This window comes from Colius striatus, chromosome 2 (assembly GCF_028858725.1).
Source record: "Colius striatus isolate bColStr4 chromosome 2, bColStr4.1.hap1, whole genome shotgun sequence".
Taxonomy (NCBI): domain Eukaryota; kingdom Metazoa; phylum Chordata; class Aves; order Coliiformes; family Coliidae; genus Colius; species Colius striatus.
In genome coordinates this window covers 58,595,901-58,612,828 of record NC_084760.1, presented here as the reverse complement: position 1 = coordinate 58,612,828, position 16,928 = coordinate 58,595,901, and the positions used below count along the sequence as shown (strand labels likewise).

General features: G+C 35.2%; 1 protein-coding gene across 1 annotated transcript in view; it reads right to left on the bottom strand.

Annotated features, from left to right (window-relative positions):
- Nucleotides 1–16,928, bottom strand: part of LAMA2 (laminin subunit alpha 2) — a 361,557-nt gene that overhangs the window by 244,541 nt on the left and 100,088 nt on the right. The window contains exon 4 of the mRNA XM_061990653.1: nucleotides 9,445–9,687. Within this exon, the coding sequence (XP_061846637.1) occupies nucleotides 9,445–9,687 (243 nt within the window). The remainder of the gene's footprint in view (nucleotides 1–9,444; nucleotides 9,688–16,928) is intronic.

Sequence of the window (16,928 nt, the reverse complement as noted above, 5' to 3'; positions counted from 1 at the left end):
AGCATTCAATGCCTTTAAAACCATTTACAATGTTTTAAAAACAAAGAATAAATAGGACAGTCAGCTGTAGAACACAAGAAATTTTGATTCTTCTCCCACTCTGAACTTGATCTTTCCAGACTTGGGGATATTTTACTGGGGCTAAAAAAACAAAAGTCAGGGAAAAAAAATCCATTTCTAAGTAGTACACAATGAATAGCCCAAGCCAGGAATGGTAACATAAATCTTCTGTAAAACACAGGAGATTAAAGAATGATGTGCATGAAAACAACTTTTTGTTCTTTGTCCCTATCATTAATTGCTGCACATTACAAAAATAGTTGTGCTTACTTTGGCTACAAAAACTAAACTTGGCAAGGTTTTGTCAAAAAGTCAACTGTTTGAGTTTTTCAGATGTCATTTCTGATATATAAAACATATATATGACACGTGTAGTAGACTAGTGCACTGGTTTTGGCTGAGCGTTAATTTTCTTCATAGTATCTTATGTGGGGCTATGTTTTGTATCTGTGATGAAAACAGCATTGATAACAGAAGGATGTTTTGCTTATTGCTGAGTACTGCTTGCACAACATGAAGGTCTCTTCTGCTTCCCACACTGCTCTGCCAGTGAGTGGGCTGGGACGACACAAGGATTTAGGAGGGGACACAGCTGAGACAGATGACCCCAACTGACCAAAGGGATGCTCCAGACCATATGACATTGTGCTCAGTAGTAAAAGCTGGGGAGCAAGTGTGTTAAGGCCTTTAAACTGTTCTTTTAAAACTGTTTCTCCTTCAGACTTTCGTGTAACTTCTTCAGAAAAAAAAGCTCTACTGTGGCTACTTCTTTATGTCCCTGTATAGGGAGTTCAAGCTACAGAATTCACCTGCTATGGACTTAACTGTTGTTGGTAGTCCTATAGTATCTCAAATGCCTATCATCTTCATTATTTTGATGTGCTTGAAAAACCTTCTCATACTGTTTTTTAGGCCTTCAGTACAATCGTGTTCTTGGTATAGAAGGGCAGTATTTTGGTTCTTGCATTTTCTCTTGCTTTTTTTTCTCCCAGTAATTTTCCATGACTGTTAAAAACTACTAAAAAAAACCCAGACAAAATAACCCCTTATAAAGCTGTGGTTTTATCTTCTTATCTCAGTACAACAACCCTACACAAAATGTGATAGTCAAAGTAAATAAATGTTTGTGGTTTTACCTCTTAGTGGATAGCACTTAAAATCAGTATTTAATGTAAGCAAAATTTTCTATAAAGTATTTCAGTTGTGTGGGTAAGGTCTTCAAGTATCAATTCCCTGACTCCTAAAACAATCACCCACTGGGGATCTTAAGTTCCCCATATCAAGCAGAAGAGCAAAAAACCTCACCAAGTTCCCAAGTACTCAGTGTTCTTGTTTTGCTGCAGAAATTAAATCTACTACTGTTCAAAAATCAGCTACCAGATCCAACATGAAGACAGGTTTAGGTCATTGTAGGTAAATGCAAAGACTTAGATGTACCATTTCCCCTTGCAACACTAAAAGAGTATGTTGAGTTATAAACCTCATTTACAGGCATGAATCCTCCTTTTATAATTTGGTAAAACTACCATACATCCATATAAATATGTGCAACATTCATTTCTTTCCAGTAAGCATTGCAATCAATAAAGGAAAAAAGGTAAATCATCTAATCAATTTGACTCTTTAAAGTGAAAGACTGCTCTGCACAGTCTGTACTTCATATATTGCAGTTTTACTATGATTCATATGATTAATCATATTTTCTTGTTTTTTTCCAGAAATGGTAGAAATTACAACAGAGTTTCTGCTCAGGGACAGAAGAAATACCAAGACAGAAAAGTGGAGTGTCTAACTACACAGAAGAAATTATCATTCCAACTTGGCCCACACAGATGTATCAGTAAATGTCCTTCCTCTTGTTTTTACAATGAGGAGAGACTGCTATTCTACTTAAATGTAGGGTTTTTTCCTGTAATATTAAATATCGGAAACTCAAGTTCAGTATGAACTAACAACTTTAAAACGTTACTCCTCTCCTTTTCTCCCGCAAAAACTAACAGTGATTACTGCTATAATGTAATTATAAAATTACTGACTTGCAAGATTAGTTGCACAAGATTTGAATAAATTATGGTGAAGACTATTCTTATCATGCAGAATAAAATCATTTTATCTTAAATTAAATTCTAGATGTTTTCAAAGTTATCCTACGATATTGAACATGTAAGTGAAATGCTTACTTAATTTTTTTGCTTTTCCATGTCTATGAATGTCTATTAGGAAATTAGGAAATACTAATAATTTTATATTAGTGAGATAATATAGCATTATCTATATGGAATATGGAAAATGTATCCATTTGTTTGGCAACAGTTTAAAATGTCTTTATTTTCCTGAAATTAGCTACTCAAGTTTACTTTTACTAAATCACAAAGAGCAACAAAATGCTTTCTCCAAACCTCAAATCTGGTTTATTTCTTTTTTTTCTTAACTGTTTCTTTCATGATTTGTCAAACTGAAAATTTTGTGACAAAATTATTGAAGAATATAAATATTCTTTTTAGGCTAAGTTATGCTTTTAAAAACCACTCAAAAAAAGGATATTCACCAGCAGAAGTTAACACAGTCATTTCACTGAGATCAGCCATACACAAAAAGGTAATCAAAATTACCTTGACCATAAGACTTCCTGAAGCTACTGTAGCTCGAAGTTGGGAGTGGGAGGGGAGGCAAGCAAAATATAAACCAAGACCAATAGGAAGAACACAGTATGAGTAATCCAGATGTTGAACATGTAAGTGGTTAACCACTTACAGTTACCAGTGGTTACCAGTGACTGTTTAACCACTGAAGTGGTGGGACACTGGATTAAATGAGATAAACAGATTCAAAGGTTATAAGACTTCAGCTGGAAAGATCTTTAATAACAGGTACCATTTATGTAAGGATCCTATTGGCTGTCCCCATTACTAATCACTACAAAATCACTTATATGCACTAATTGTGCATGTAAGACAGAAAAGCAAGATTAGAATGATCCTAAGCTGATAGAATACTTAGATATCAGTCCAGAGAAAGCCTCATTTTATTTTTTTAAAAATGAAGCTATGCCACCTGGCTAGGTAGCCTGACCCATGCTAAAAAACTGGGATGCAGGACATATTCTTGGATGCAAGGACTGCATCTAATAAGAGCTCTACCAGCTGAAGCTTTCTTTTGCTTTCTAGGCAAAAGACTGTCACATGTCCTTCATTCACAGTTTTTTTAAAATTTGTTTTCATTATCTTTGCATTTAAAAAAAGAAAGTGACTGAATAAAATGTTTCCAATTTGCCTCACATTGAACAACTCATATCAATCAAAATAAAAAATTCTATTTAATTTTTTGAAAATAATATAAATTATTATTTTCCTTGTTCAGATGTCAAGCTGAAAAAAGTTATTCAATAAGCTCTATTTTTAAATTTCTGACTCAGATTGCATTAATTTATCTATTTTTTTTGTCTAAACTGTGATGCTGGAAGTAGAATCAGTTTAAATTTTTTAATAGATTGTTACCCAGTTTCTTCTGTTATGCATTTTTTGCAATGGCAGTATATAAAAAAATACTGGTACAAGACAACACATGTGATAACCACAAATAGTCAAAGGAAATGTACAGAAATGCACCTCAAATATATGGAAATTTAGCATACTCATGAGAAATGCCTAAGGTGATTGCAGCTGAAGGCATGAGAAATAATACTGTCATTACCTTTACCATACTGTATTCCTGGCTACAGCCATACAGTAAGCAGGAAGAAATTTCTTTTTAAAGGCTAGCATTAAGACTCAAAAAACCTTAGGCTCCATTGTTCACACAAACAGCTGTTGCCAAAGTCCTTCAGTCTCCAGTTTTTACCTTTGAGAACACGGAAATAATATCATGCTGTTTACTTATGAAGAGCCAGCCATCTCAGAAATCCTTCATAAGCACTGCATATGAATTTTAATATATTTCTGAAAACACTGCCAGGTACTTTTCATTTAACATCAGATATGGTTTAAGAAAAAAAAAAGAAATTAAGAAGCTGAATTATACCACAATGGGATATTTCAGTTGGACAACCATCTAGTCCAACTGCCTGACCTATTCAGAGTTGACCAAAGTTAGAGCATGTTAAGGGCATTGTCCAACTGCCTCTTAAACACTGACAGGCTTGGGGCATTGACCAGCTCTCTAGGAAGCCTCTTCCAGTGTTTGACTTCCTTCTTAGTAAGGAAAGGCTTCCTAATGTTCAGACTAAACTCTTCCTGGCACAGTTTTGAACAATTCCCATGTGTCATATCACTGGATCTTAGGGAGATAAGCACCTTTCTCTCCCAAGAAGCTTTGAAAAGCAACGAGGTCACCCCTCAGCCTCCTCTACAAATTAGACAAGCCCAAAGTCCTTGGCTGCTCCTCACAGGACATGCATTTCAGCCCCTTCATCAGCTTTGCTGTCGTTCTTTGGATTCACTGAAAGACGTTCACATCTTTCTTAAATTGTGGGGGCCAGAACTGCACACTATTCAAGGTGAGTCCACATCAACTGAGTCTATTGTCTGGTATTCTCTCTTGCTCAGGAATTAATGTCTGAAATTCTCCCTTAGGAAATTTGCTAAAATGGTCTGTTAGTACTACCTCTCCCACTGTAAAGACATGACAATTCATTCTCTGAACTGAATTATTAGACATATATAATAATGATAAATGACAATAAAGTGGTTACAAATTAACTGCTCACCAAATCTTTTAGTATAAGGATGGCAGTTCATCAGATGAAACCAGTGGTAACTAAGTAAATGAAAAAAAAGGAGATGATTCTTTGTACAGCAGGGACTAGATATATGGAAATAATTGCCAAAAGATGCTAGGAGTGGAGGAACTCCAGAGAAGTCTGATGTAAAGTTGTAAAAGTATTTGGAATATGCATCCATCAACACATCAAGATGAGCTGAAAAAGTGACAAAACTGACAAACTGACAAATAATGCCTAGTATTTATAACTTCTTTGTAACCTAAATTCTACTCAATTCTAGAAATATCCTTTGAGGCAACATCTTCCAAAAACACATTCTGCCCCCAAAGACAGAGGGATTTCTTCTGCTTTTACATTTACATACTGCCCACAACACAATAATGATTATAACTTTTGAAAACTAACTTTCTATCAGAACTGCTGACTGTGATGAAACTAATATGGACAAGGGAGTCAGTTATTCCAAGTAAGATTTAATGAGGTGGAAATTAAATAAAGACTCTTCCTCTTGGTTGATTGTTCTGCTTTTTTTTACTTTCAGAAAGTCTCATTGTACCAAAACTCTGTTTCCCAGAATACAAATCTGTTCTTTACCTGACTTCTTTCTCATCAGATTAATTATAGCTTTCTCTCATGGTCTTCACTAGCTTTGACTTTTAATCTCTTCTCGCACAGAGAAGTACTTTATATTAAAGAAATAACAAAACACTTGTTTTTGACCTAAATATTTTCTCCTAGCCTATACAAAAATATTCATAATCTATGTATGTTTGAAGAATATTTTTTTCTAAGTATAACCTCCTATTTTATTTCCTATCAAACTACAGGTCATGTAAAATGTGTCATTTTCTATGAAAAGATATATATTTCCCTGTCATCAGTGATCAGCTGATGCACCTAAAATCTTTGGAGGGTCCAGCTCTGAAAAAAAACTGCAAGTAAAAGGGAAGATACCCATATATGAAAATACAAATACTATGCATGTTTTTTCAAATGAGCATTTCCTAAAAGAAACCTTCACATATCTCAGAAAAACAGAAATTACAGCATTGAAAGCTAATGTCCAGAGCCTTACATCCACCTAGTCATCAGGGTAAAGAAACTGTGACACAAATTGTAGTCTAGCAGAAGAAAGATTTCAATTAAAAAAGGTGCAAATTAGATTTAAACATCAGAGGCTCCTATGCCAGGGAAATGAAGCAAAAATCACTATAGTAACCCACTAATTTTTAGTTCTCAACCTAATAATCACCCGAGGAAGTAAAGAAAAAAACAAATGTCATTCCGATATAGAGTTTAAGTAAAGATGAAAATAGCATAAATGGTCATTCTTCTTTCCTAGAAAATAGCAGCTTCATCTTGCCAGTTCTTAACCTGTACATAAATGGCTCTTTTTTAGTTAATGGCAAAAAAATTACTGTTAAAGCAAGAAACATCAATTCAGTAAAGTTAATGAGTAACTCATTAACATGACTGATTTCCTATAGTTCTTTTTGTGCCTTGGGGACACTGAAATGGTGAAACTTGCTTTTTCATTTTGAAATACTCTTTAGGGAATCTTTAGCACTTACAGTTATTGATGGCATACCAGCAACATAGATGCTAAAAGTCTACCTTTGCCAGTTTGATATGGAGACACTATGGTCTCCTTATCATTTTTTAGGTATCACTGGTCAGTGATAAGACAGTATAGAAACTGGAATGCTAACAATATTTCTGCATTCAAGTCTACACTTTTAGAGAAATTTCCTTATTTGAGAATTTCTCAATTTTGTTCTTTGAAAAGCTGTCATGTAGTTTTGCATTAATTCATAAAGATATTAAATAAAATTATTTTATGTAAATAATTCCTGGTATACAGATCGTTTATGCACATTTGACTGAGCAAACTTAAACTGGTGCTAGTTACACAAGTGCAAGTTTGGGGTTTGGACTAGATGATCTCTAAAGGTCCCTTCCAACTCCTACCATTCTGTGATACATTGACCTGAAGATAAATCTAGTTGTTGGTTCTAACTGTGTGATTGCTCAAGAGAATATTTATTACTAGTGCAAATAATGACATTATTAAATGCACAAAATATTTTGCTTAGAAATAATATTTTTGGAAATACTCTAATTAGTCAAGTCACTGACTAAATGTTCACTGAAAATCTAACTGAAAAGAATATATTCTGCTTTTTTCTAAGATGACAAGTTTTAACTTCAGGCACTAGTGTAGATGTAGATTTTACTTTTGAACTGGATTGTCGACCTATGTTCCTTTTGTACTTCATCAGTGTACATCAGAATGGTGTGCCTAAACAGTTCATGAGTTTTGAGGCAAAGGAAAAGTACTAAATTTATACTTCCTAACTCTGTCATTCTTACAGAATGTTTGTAATATCTGGTACATAGAACAACAGTCCTAACCTAGCTTAAAAATAAATGATATATAGATGTAGTTCCACTGAAAGACTAAAAGCCAGTCAAATAACACAACACAATTGCAAGTAACTCTGATATTGCTATGAATTGCATTATTTTTATGTTATATGTTTGATAAAATATGAAAAAGAATCTGAATTAATTCTGTGTTAATGCTATGTATTTCACAATGCACTCTATAGCTACTCAGACAGATTAAAGTAATGTTTTACTTAGGAAAAGAATATGTAAGCTGATTAATTTCTGAGGAATTATACTCTTCCAGTCTCTAGTTTTAGATTTTTCATTTTAAGATGTTCTCTCTTTGTTATGGTCATGCCTCACATTAATAACCACATGTGTGAGGTAAGATTAACAGGGTGGCTTCAATCATGTGACTTTCATATAGTGTACTTGTATCTAATAATTTCCCTTTTCCAAAAGGAATGGAACAGATGCATTTGTCCCTTCAAAGTCTTCTTCTTCTCATTTAAATAAAACGTTTATCAGATGCTAGTCATTTGCTATGTTCAGGAGACTACAGCACATCAGGCCAAGTTAAAAAAATCTTAATTGCACATTTAAGATTGGAATCACATTCCACTTAATTCAGCAGGCTTTAAGCCAATGCTTCAGTCATGGATATATACAGGCATGCTGAATAAAAGCCTTTTGCTGTTTAACTCAATGAAAGCAAATGAAGCACACAAGGAGGCATTCGTTTAACTAAAAGGACAGCAGACTGCTGTAATCAATATCTGTCTGCAAGAAAAATAGATAATCAAAGAAACTGAACAATGTAAATTAAATAAAGTATTGGAGTATTTACTTTGGTGTTGTATTTTCAGTGTTCTCCCAAAGCCTCTGTATAAAATTTCTTGGCAAGTGATAAACTGCTAACTCATGTTGTGTTCACCTCTCAAAAAGAACCCAGTTGGAAACCTTTTGAAAATGTAGCACATATATATGCATTGTTTCTTTAAACAGCATTTCATCTACTCCTGCTCAATTTTAAAAGAACAAATACCCATTCAAATGGTACAACTACAAATAATACAATGATAAACACAAAGTAGTTGTGATGATTTTTCCTAGATGTACAAATGATTTAAAATCTGACAATTCATATATGACTACTTTTGGTCCAAGCTTGCATCTCCTTAAAGTGTATCAGCAGGATATTTTCACTGAAAACTGTATTTTTCTTTGTATTTTGTAGCTTTGAAAATTTCCTGTGAACATAAGCAAACTACATATATCTATATCCAGTACTCAGAAATAAATATATTTTTTAAATTGTACGTGAAAGTTGTTTGGCATGTAGAGGAACAAAAGAGTTTGTATCTCTTTATATGGAGATAAGACATTAAAAAAGTGATACAGAAAAATTAAAAGGATAAATATTGAGGCTAAAATTTCACAGAGCATCATTAGACATCAAAGAGTCTGCAAATTAATAAATGCTTTAGATCTAGTGTACATTCAATTCATGTTATTTCCTAGAATTACCAAGCTGTCTGCAACACAACTGTTGGGGAAAAAAAAATCTGTGGAAAAAAGATGCAGTTGTTGGAATTTGTTACGCGTAGTTTTCCCTCTGTTCCTTTTAGGGGCTGAAAACACAGTATTTGCAGCCACAGTTGTTACATTTGCCTTGTTCTTCCAACCACAAATCCACATTCTCACCTCCACCACATCTGTTTTATGCCCTCGGTTAAAACAAATGACTGTCCCATGACTCATGTTGCCTGGACTCATGATGAAATAGCTGAGGTCTCTGACAGGAGAAAAATGAATAGGCATATGCAGGGGCTGAGGGTCAGTTACAAGCTCTTAAATGCAATAAACTAAACCTTGAGTAAAATCATTACCTAGCTTATACACAGGGACGGCAAATGTAACTCAAAGAAAAACCTAATGACTTCACTAGGTCCATGATTTTTCCCAGTATTCTCACCTTTGTTCTCAAGTGACAGGAGAACATATTTCAAGCAACAAAAGTTGACTGAAAGTACTAGTGCCTACTTCTACCTAATAACTCTTTTACCTCTTGGTTTACTTTTTGGAATATACTTATTAGAGTGTATCTTCTACACATTTATATGGGTTAATGTAAAATAACTTTTTTTAAATTGCACATACACTACCTCTGCATTTTTCAAGCATACCAAACCACTGTCAACTCAAGGCAGATATTTTCCAATTAAGCAAAGGTTGTTTTTTTTCTGCCAGGTTATGGTGCATGGATCTGATCTTACCTCTCCATTCTCCAGAGGATGGATTTTGGAATAATAAGAAGTGCATATGACTTCATCATCTTTTATGTAGGATGGAGTTCCAGGACGGGGATGAATGCTGTAGCGTGTCAGGCACTCACTGTCTGTAATTGCATAATATTGCCATGGTTGATAGTTTACACCATCCAGTGAACGCTCTAATATCCAATTCCCAGGTCGAGGTGAGTTAGCTGCTTTCACAATAACATAAGCAATCTGGAAAATCTGAAAAACAGACAAATTGTTAAAATCTATCTAAATACATAATTATAAATTTATTCTTATTTCTTAATACCTACTAAACTAAGAACAGTAAATATGTTTGATTTTTTCCCCTAAAAATGCAATATAGACTCAGATTCCATTGAAGCTAACTACAGAAATAAATTCTTCACTAACATTTATGAAAAAAGATTAGTTGCATTAGGCCAACAGTGACTTTAGAAATGGAATTAAAAAGCACTCTAAATTCCACAGAACTTTGTAAGTGCTAAGCAGTAGTTCCAGCAAAATATTTGCAAAGTTTGTTTTCAAGTCTTTTCAGTTTGTAGAAGTGGGTTTGTTTCTGTATATGTATTTATAGACATATAGTTTCTGCACTGTTTATGAGTTGACAAACTATTACAACTTTATTGGTGTTAAGAAAAAACATAGGTTTAGCTTATTGAAAAGCAACCACATCATGGTGAAATCATTCTATAAAACATAACTTCTTCACTGTGAGTCTGATAGGGCACTGGAATGGGCTGCCTAGATGGATGTTGAGTCTCCTTCTCTGGAAACATTCAAAATCCACCTGGACAAGTTCCTGTGTGAGCTACTCTAGGTGATCCTGCTCTGGCAGGAGGGTTGGGCTAGATGATCTTTCGAGGTCCCTTCCAGCCGTTAAGATTCTGTGATTCTTGTTTCAATCACATGACTCAGTCATAAATAAACTTTATAGGACAGAAATACATCAAATATCACTATAAACAGAATGTAAGCATTTAATCAATACTCATTATAGTCCATTTCACCTGCCTACTCGATATATCAAGATTTATTTCTGTTCACAGACTTGCTAGAAACCAAGCCACAAATGATACATTTGCAATTGCTGAATGACATATGTTAGTGACACAGTTTTGGTTTGGTTTGATTTTTAAAACCTAGTAAGATCTAGATTCTCCAGAGGAAAGGAAACAACTATTTCCATTAGAAAAGTGTACCATGTAGCAAGTTTACATTTTTAACTTGCAGTGCACATGAAGATGCCAGAAGTAATCATGGAGAAAACAGTGTTAATTTAATACTTAAGGTTTGCTATATCAGATAGTCATTGTAAAGAAGCTACCTGATTCAGACGTAGTTCACACAAAATCAGTTGTGAATACTCCAACAATCAGTAACACTGATGAAAGAAGATACTACAATAATCAATTAAAGAAAAAGAAGATTCAGATTGGCTTTTTAATTAAAAAATAGAAATTCTGTGTCAACAGATGTGACAGAGTACTGCAAATACTACAGTATATTTGATGATGGAGGCAAAGAAAATGTTTATCTGCAATTCTCATTCCTGCCCTCAGTGTAGATGCTGAGAACATGGATAAGATCCACATCAGCTTCATTCAGGGAATCAAATCATTAACAACAGAAGTTAAAGTTTTTCAGAGGGAATAAGAAGTGTGTGAGTTTATTTCGACCTGAAAAAGAATGTGCGTAACTGGGCATTTGTGGAGGATTATCTCAATTTGTCAATATTTTTCTTTAATAGTAAAAAAGAAAATCTCCAGAGACAAGGAAAAACATGTTTCATTCCATTTTTTCACTAAGAATTATGAAATCCTTTGTCCCCTATTTCACAAATGTCCTTAAACTCATGTATAGTTATATTCCACAGTGAGTACAAATAACTATTAACTGTAACTACACTGGATCAGTGTCACTGACACTGTTTATAACAAACAGAGAAAAACACATTAATATATCTCCCCAAACTGTTCTCCCTCAGTTAAGCTCTTTGAAGTGAAAGAAAATAGCTGCTGTGTTTAATTATTTATTATTTTCTAAGAGAGGCAACAAATAACAGCTATATTTTAAAGAACTAGTTTCTCAAGAGTTACTTTGTACACTGTCCTTTGCACCAGTAAAGAATCCAATGTACAATGTAAATTGTTTTTACACCACCATGATCTAGTCATACTACATAAACACTTTCAGCTCCAGATGTTCAAAATAGAGATTTCATCCTACAGTACTTCTAAATACTTTTAAAAACCTTTTATAAATAAATGTTTCCCCACAAATTTTCACAGCAAGACTACTGCTCATATGTTGAATGGTTAACAACCAAGGTTAAACACATTGCTAGGGCTTCTACTGTGGAAGATCTGCAGTTTAGGGCACAGTAGACAATAAATTCATAATCTTAGGTGTGTATACATGCTTTCCTATGTGGAACTCCTAAAATCCACAAAGCTGAAAAGATTCAATGTTAAAAACCACCTTTAGCCAAATAAATACTCAGCTATGCAAGCATCTTGGCTGCATTGGCTCTGTGGAGCCACGAGACACAGGAAATTCTTTTTTGTTTACTTGCTTTAAAACACTAGGCTTTGTGAGAGAAACTTTCTACAGTTACTTCTCAAATTAGAGCCCTATTTCAATAACATTTCCTGCACATTCTGCTGAAGATTTGCTTGAAGTCTCATTTCTTACCTTCTGGGATAGTGTGCAGTTTAACTGCTATTTATTATATACCCTTGGCTTTGATTATTTTTAGCATACTTTGTAAATGAAACTGCAACAAAATGATATTAAAAAAGCAGTGGAGATGAAATAACATATTGCAGATCATAATGAGGTGAACAATATTTCTCTTAATCTAAACCTGACAATGAAACAAGTTTGTTAACATAAATGAAAGAATGCATAGGAAGGGTTGGTTTCAACTACTACTCAGTTACAGTTTTTGGCCCAATACAGTCTACTACTACTGTTCTTGCCTCTGAGAGATCCTGTAGTGGCTTCTGCAGCAGCACCAAGATATCTGCAAACTACTGACATGTGAAACATTCACTTTTCTCCTTTATGTTTCTATTAATGAGTAGAACTGAAATATTGTTTCATATAAAACAAAATTATTTCCTGGGCAGAGAAACAGAGTTGCAAGTAAAGATCAGAATTTTTAAATGTTGGCTGTTAATGTTTGTTTTAGTCACAGGAAGATGAGTGAGCACATGTATCAAAAATATGCCCTAGTTAACAGTATTCCTGATCTTCCTGACTAAGAAAGACGTTAAATCATGCTTCTTAGAACCATCTTTTCTTTGGGGGCAAATGGACTCGTACAGCTTTAGCATGAATCGAGAAGGTGGTTATCCCCTCACTAGTCACTACCAGCTCCTCACGAACCCATGACACAGACAATGAACATATTGTATCCCAGGTTTTAATGTGCTTTGTCAACAAGTTGACAATAACAACTAGTGCAGAAAAAAACAGACTAAAATTAATGGCAGGTGTATGATGATTCTCAAAGCAAGTGAATGTCAATGGAAGTAACACTTGACTTTCCAAACAACTGGAAAACTGTCTTTCTCCAGGCATGAGAGTAACACTTCTTTTATTGTGAAGTTGATTAGCAAATGGTGTTTTGGTTACTATAAAATAAACTGTTAGAATGTAGTGGCATGAGAATACTAATACCAATAAAGTCTAATGTATCAGTAATTTTTTCTGTATTTGTTTCTCCAATCAAATGAAAAGTGAACCTCCTCGGCTTTCTGGATCCAAGTTTCCTAGTATACTGTAACTCTGAACTTCTGTTTCCACAAAGTAATTGAAAGGGCAGACCTTCTTAACTTTTGAAATAGGATCAATAAGCTGACATATGTCAATTGGTGTAATAGTTGTATAATCTTAGAGCACATCTGGTTTGTACAAGTCCAACAGAATGCAACCTTGAGACCAAAGTTTGCTGATACAAACGTGAAAATAGAGCAAATACCAAGCTGCCTTGTATCATGTAATAGACCATTAACATAGCTGGCAAAGTGCAGCTGGCACTTTTTTCTACTTGCTCTGCTCATGTGACCACAGTGTAATTAGGGGAGCAGGAGGGAAATAGTCTAAATAGTCCTTTAAGCCTTTCCCAAATTATAGACAACATAATCCTCAAGATGAGAGACGAAATGAGTCTTGGGTCTCATTTTCACTGGTAATTGTCTCAGCAGTGAGATCTGCAAAGCACATTGAGAGGAACACTTCCATAAGTTATAGCACTGTATCTTCTTATGAATGCCTCATAAGACATACAAAAGTGCATCTTACTATACAGGATAATTTGCTGCACTAATATTATTCAGACAGAGCTGAAGTGAATCATTAATCTGCATAGGGTTAGCTAGTGAAGCAGGAAATCTCATTGTGCCTGACTCCCACCTGCACTTCTATTTAAAAAATAAATCCTTCAGTTAGAAACCACTCATGTAAATCAGAATATCATCAGAGAAAAAAAACATACCACACAATTCTATAGGAGTATTTCCATCTCATTTTCTCAACAGAAGAATGTAATAGCTCTAATGGAGGCTTCCATCAGCAATCTGGTGTAAACTGTGGATCTGCTTATTCACCATAATCATATTATGTTCTTGATTATTATTCCAGTTCAGTGGTCAAGTAAACATGGTATTTTTTTATTGAGTGTAGAATTTGGGAAAGGATTTGCTTCCTTATAGGCTGGCACAAACACTTATAACTTGTGGCCTTAAATATCCTATAGATTTATTTAACCAGTCATTTAAAAGTGCTGTTAGAGACAGCAAAGCACTGCAGACCATCCTTGTCCCAGTGCAAAACCCATTTGGATGAGTCAACTGAGAAAGCTCATTCAGAACACCCTGAAGGCTAATGAATGTTATTGCCTATGAGGGGGAGTGTGTGTGTGTACATGTGTACAACTCTGTAAAAGAAGCAGTGGAAAGAACATTCTTGGATTGTGTAAAATTTATTATGGGATGTGCTAAGGGGACTGTGCAAATGAATGAGACTTACTATGGAACATTTAGGGGACAGAATAAAGGTGGGGAAAGGAAGGGATTGAGGTGGATCAGAGAAGAACAAGTGTAAAATAGAGGACATAGAAGGTAAAAAGAACCAGTTGACTGTAAATAGCTAGCTGGTCACCATATTGGTCCTCATATGGATCATTTTAGTCTGTCATGATGTGGGAATGGCACACAAAAGGTTTAAAGTGCCAGTGCCTACATAGGTCTTGGAGGCAGAGGCCTGAAAGATGGGCATGAGAAGCAGCCGAGGGAGGAAGTCTTGCAGTGGTAAGACTGTCCCGTTTTGGCTATAAACCATGAGATGAAGCAGACAAACAGTTTCAGAACAGTTTCAGCAAGGTCATGGTGCCCACAGTGAGACCTTTACCTAATTAAATGTAATATTAATATTAAAGTTAACACTTCTGAATGTGGTAATGAGCTAAAAGAGGTACATGCTAAACATGCATGACTATGTTCCTCAACTATCTACCCAAACCATGTTAAACATCAGCCCTGGGAGGAGGCAGAGCAGTCTGGGGTATAAAAGTCTCCAGAGAGAGAGAGAGATAGAGTTCTTTGAGTTCTTTTACTGTTTCTAGCTTTTTGCTCTTTAGGAAAAATCTTTTGCTCTTTAAAACAATTCTTTTAGTTGAAACAACTAAAAGGCTGAAACAGCCTTCAGCTTTTTAAGCATTTTCACTCCACTTCTCGATTTAGAGGGAGGTTGAGACAGTCAACAAGCTGTACTTCTCCTCCTCCACCAAGACAGTGATGCCTTCCTGTAAGAATTGCGCTGCTTTTTTGCTCTGTGGTGAAGAATCCTCAGGTTAAGTATTGTGGCTCATAAGACAAATTCTAAACCTTGACTTGGAAAAACTGTTTTCAGTGAAAGTTCCCAGGAGGGATTTTGACAGACAAATATCAAGCATCTTCACACAATGTCTATTTTCTCATTAAATCCTGTTTCTAAGTATCTTCCATTTAGGTCTTTTGAGTGAGTACATGTGAATAAGACTTAACTTGAAGCTTGACTGGACAGCAAGTAGAAGACATCTGAGTTAACAGCAATTAAAGTAGGTCTCCAAAACTCCAAGGCTCTTCTGTTTGGGTGCCAACAACTGGAGACACCAGTAAGGTCTATGGCCAGCCCTTTGATTATTTAAGACCAGCTACTGAAGTGTTGCATATTGTGTACGTATCCATAGATGTACATACATACACATGTGCACATCTCTAGCAGACTTCTAATCATCTGGAGAGGGGGAAGCAGCCTTTGCTGTGTTTGCGTTCACGTGGGTGCTGATAGGGCACTGTGGTCTATGTTGCTCTGTGCAGTTGTGTGTGTATTTCACTATCTCAGAAATACAAGCTCTACATTGCTTTACAGCCTGAACGTGAAGACAGTGCCCCAGCAGCCTTGCACTCATCAGACTACCAGATTCAGTCACTTCTAGTACCCAGGAAGACCAGCAATTGGAAATCATAGATCTCAATGCAAAGCAGTGTTCCTCAATAGGCAACTTCTATCTTTATGGTAACGTATACATGCAAGACATAAAGCACTTGAAATTAAATATCACATTTGCACTATTTTTTATCTTGGAATAGCCTCTCCTACAGGCTTAAGATATGAAACAGATCAAATCCAACTACTTACACTAATGAGCTAGAGCAGAGGGTTTGTGAGTTTGAGAAGCAGTTCCTCACATTCTCAGATGCCAATGTCAATTCCTTACAATTCTATGTGATCAGTCATATTTCAATTCACATATGCTCATATAGATTACTGTTTGTTTCTATTATCTATGAGAGAGACTAGACAATTTTGATGCAAAAAAAATTAAACAATTGGCTATTTAAGAACTAACCTTCTCATTTTAGTCTCAAATACAACTCAGAGAAAAAGACTAATTTAGAAATGGAATGGCTCTCCAGAATCTTCAAAAAAAACATCTACCGCAGATCTTTTCCTCTTGCTGTCCTGAGAGATTAGTGGCCACGGTTTCAAACATCCTGCTCACAGTTAGGAATTCCATAAATGAAAATGTTGGCATGGGAAAAAAACAAAACAAAACAAAAAAAAATCCAATCCAAAACAACAACAACAAAAATATGCTTGGCAGTGTTCAGCTAATATCAGTTTAGAGAGCTGAACAGTTCCTAGCCATGCTGCAGTTTGCCTTTTAATGACAATGTCTCTCTCCAGTTCATCTGAGTCATTTACAACTAAAATGCTGCTACCAGATGGGGAATTTGGGCTGAAAGATGCACACATTCCAATACAGTTGTGTTTTTTTCCCATGGTGTTGCAAACAATTTTGGTAACTAGCTAGCAGGGCATCATCTGTCCCAGAAAAATTGTGGCACTTTGTGTGAGAAAGCTTTTACTATAGCAAACTTTGAAAAGCTCTAAGGTAACTTTCTTCAAAT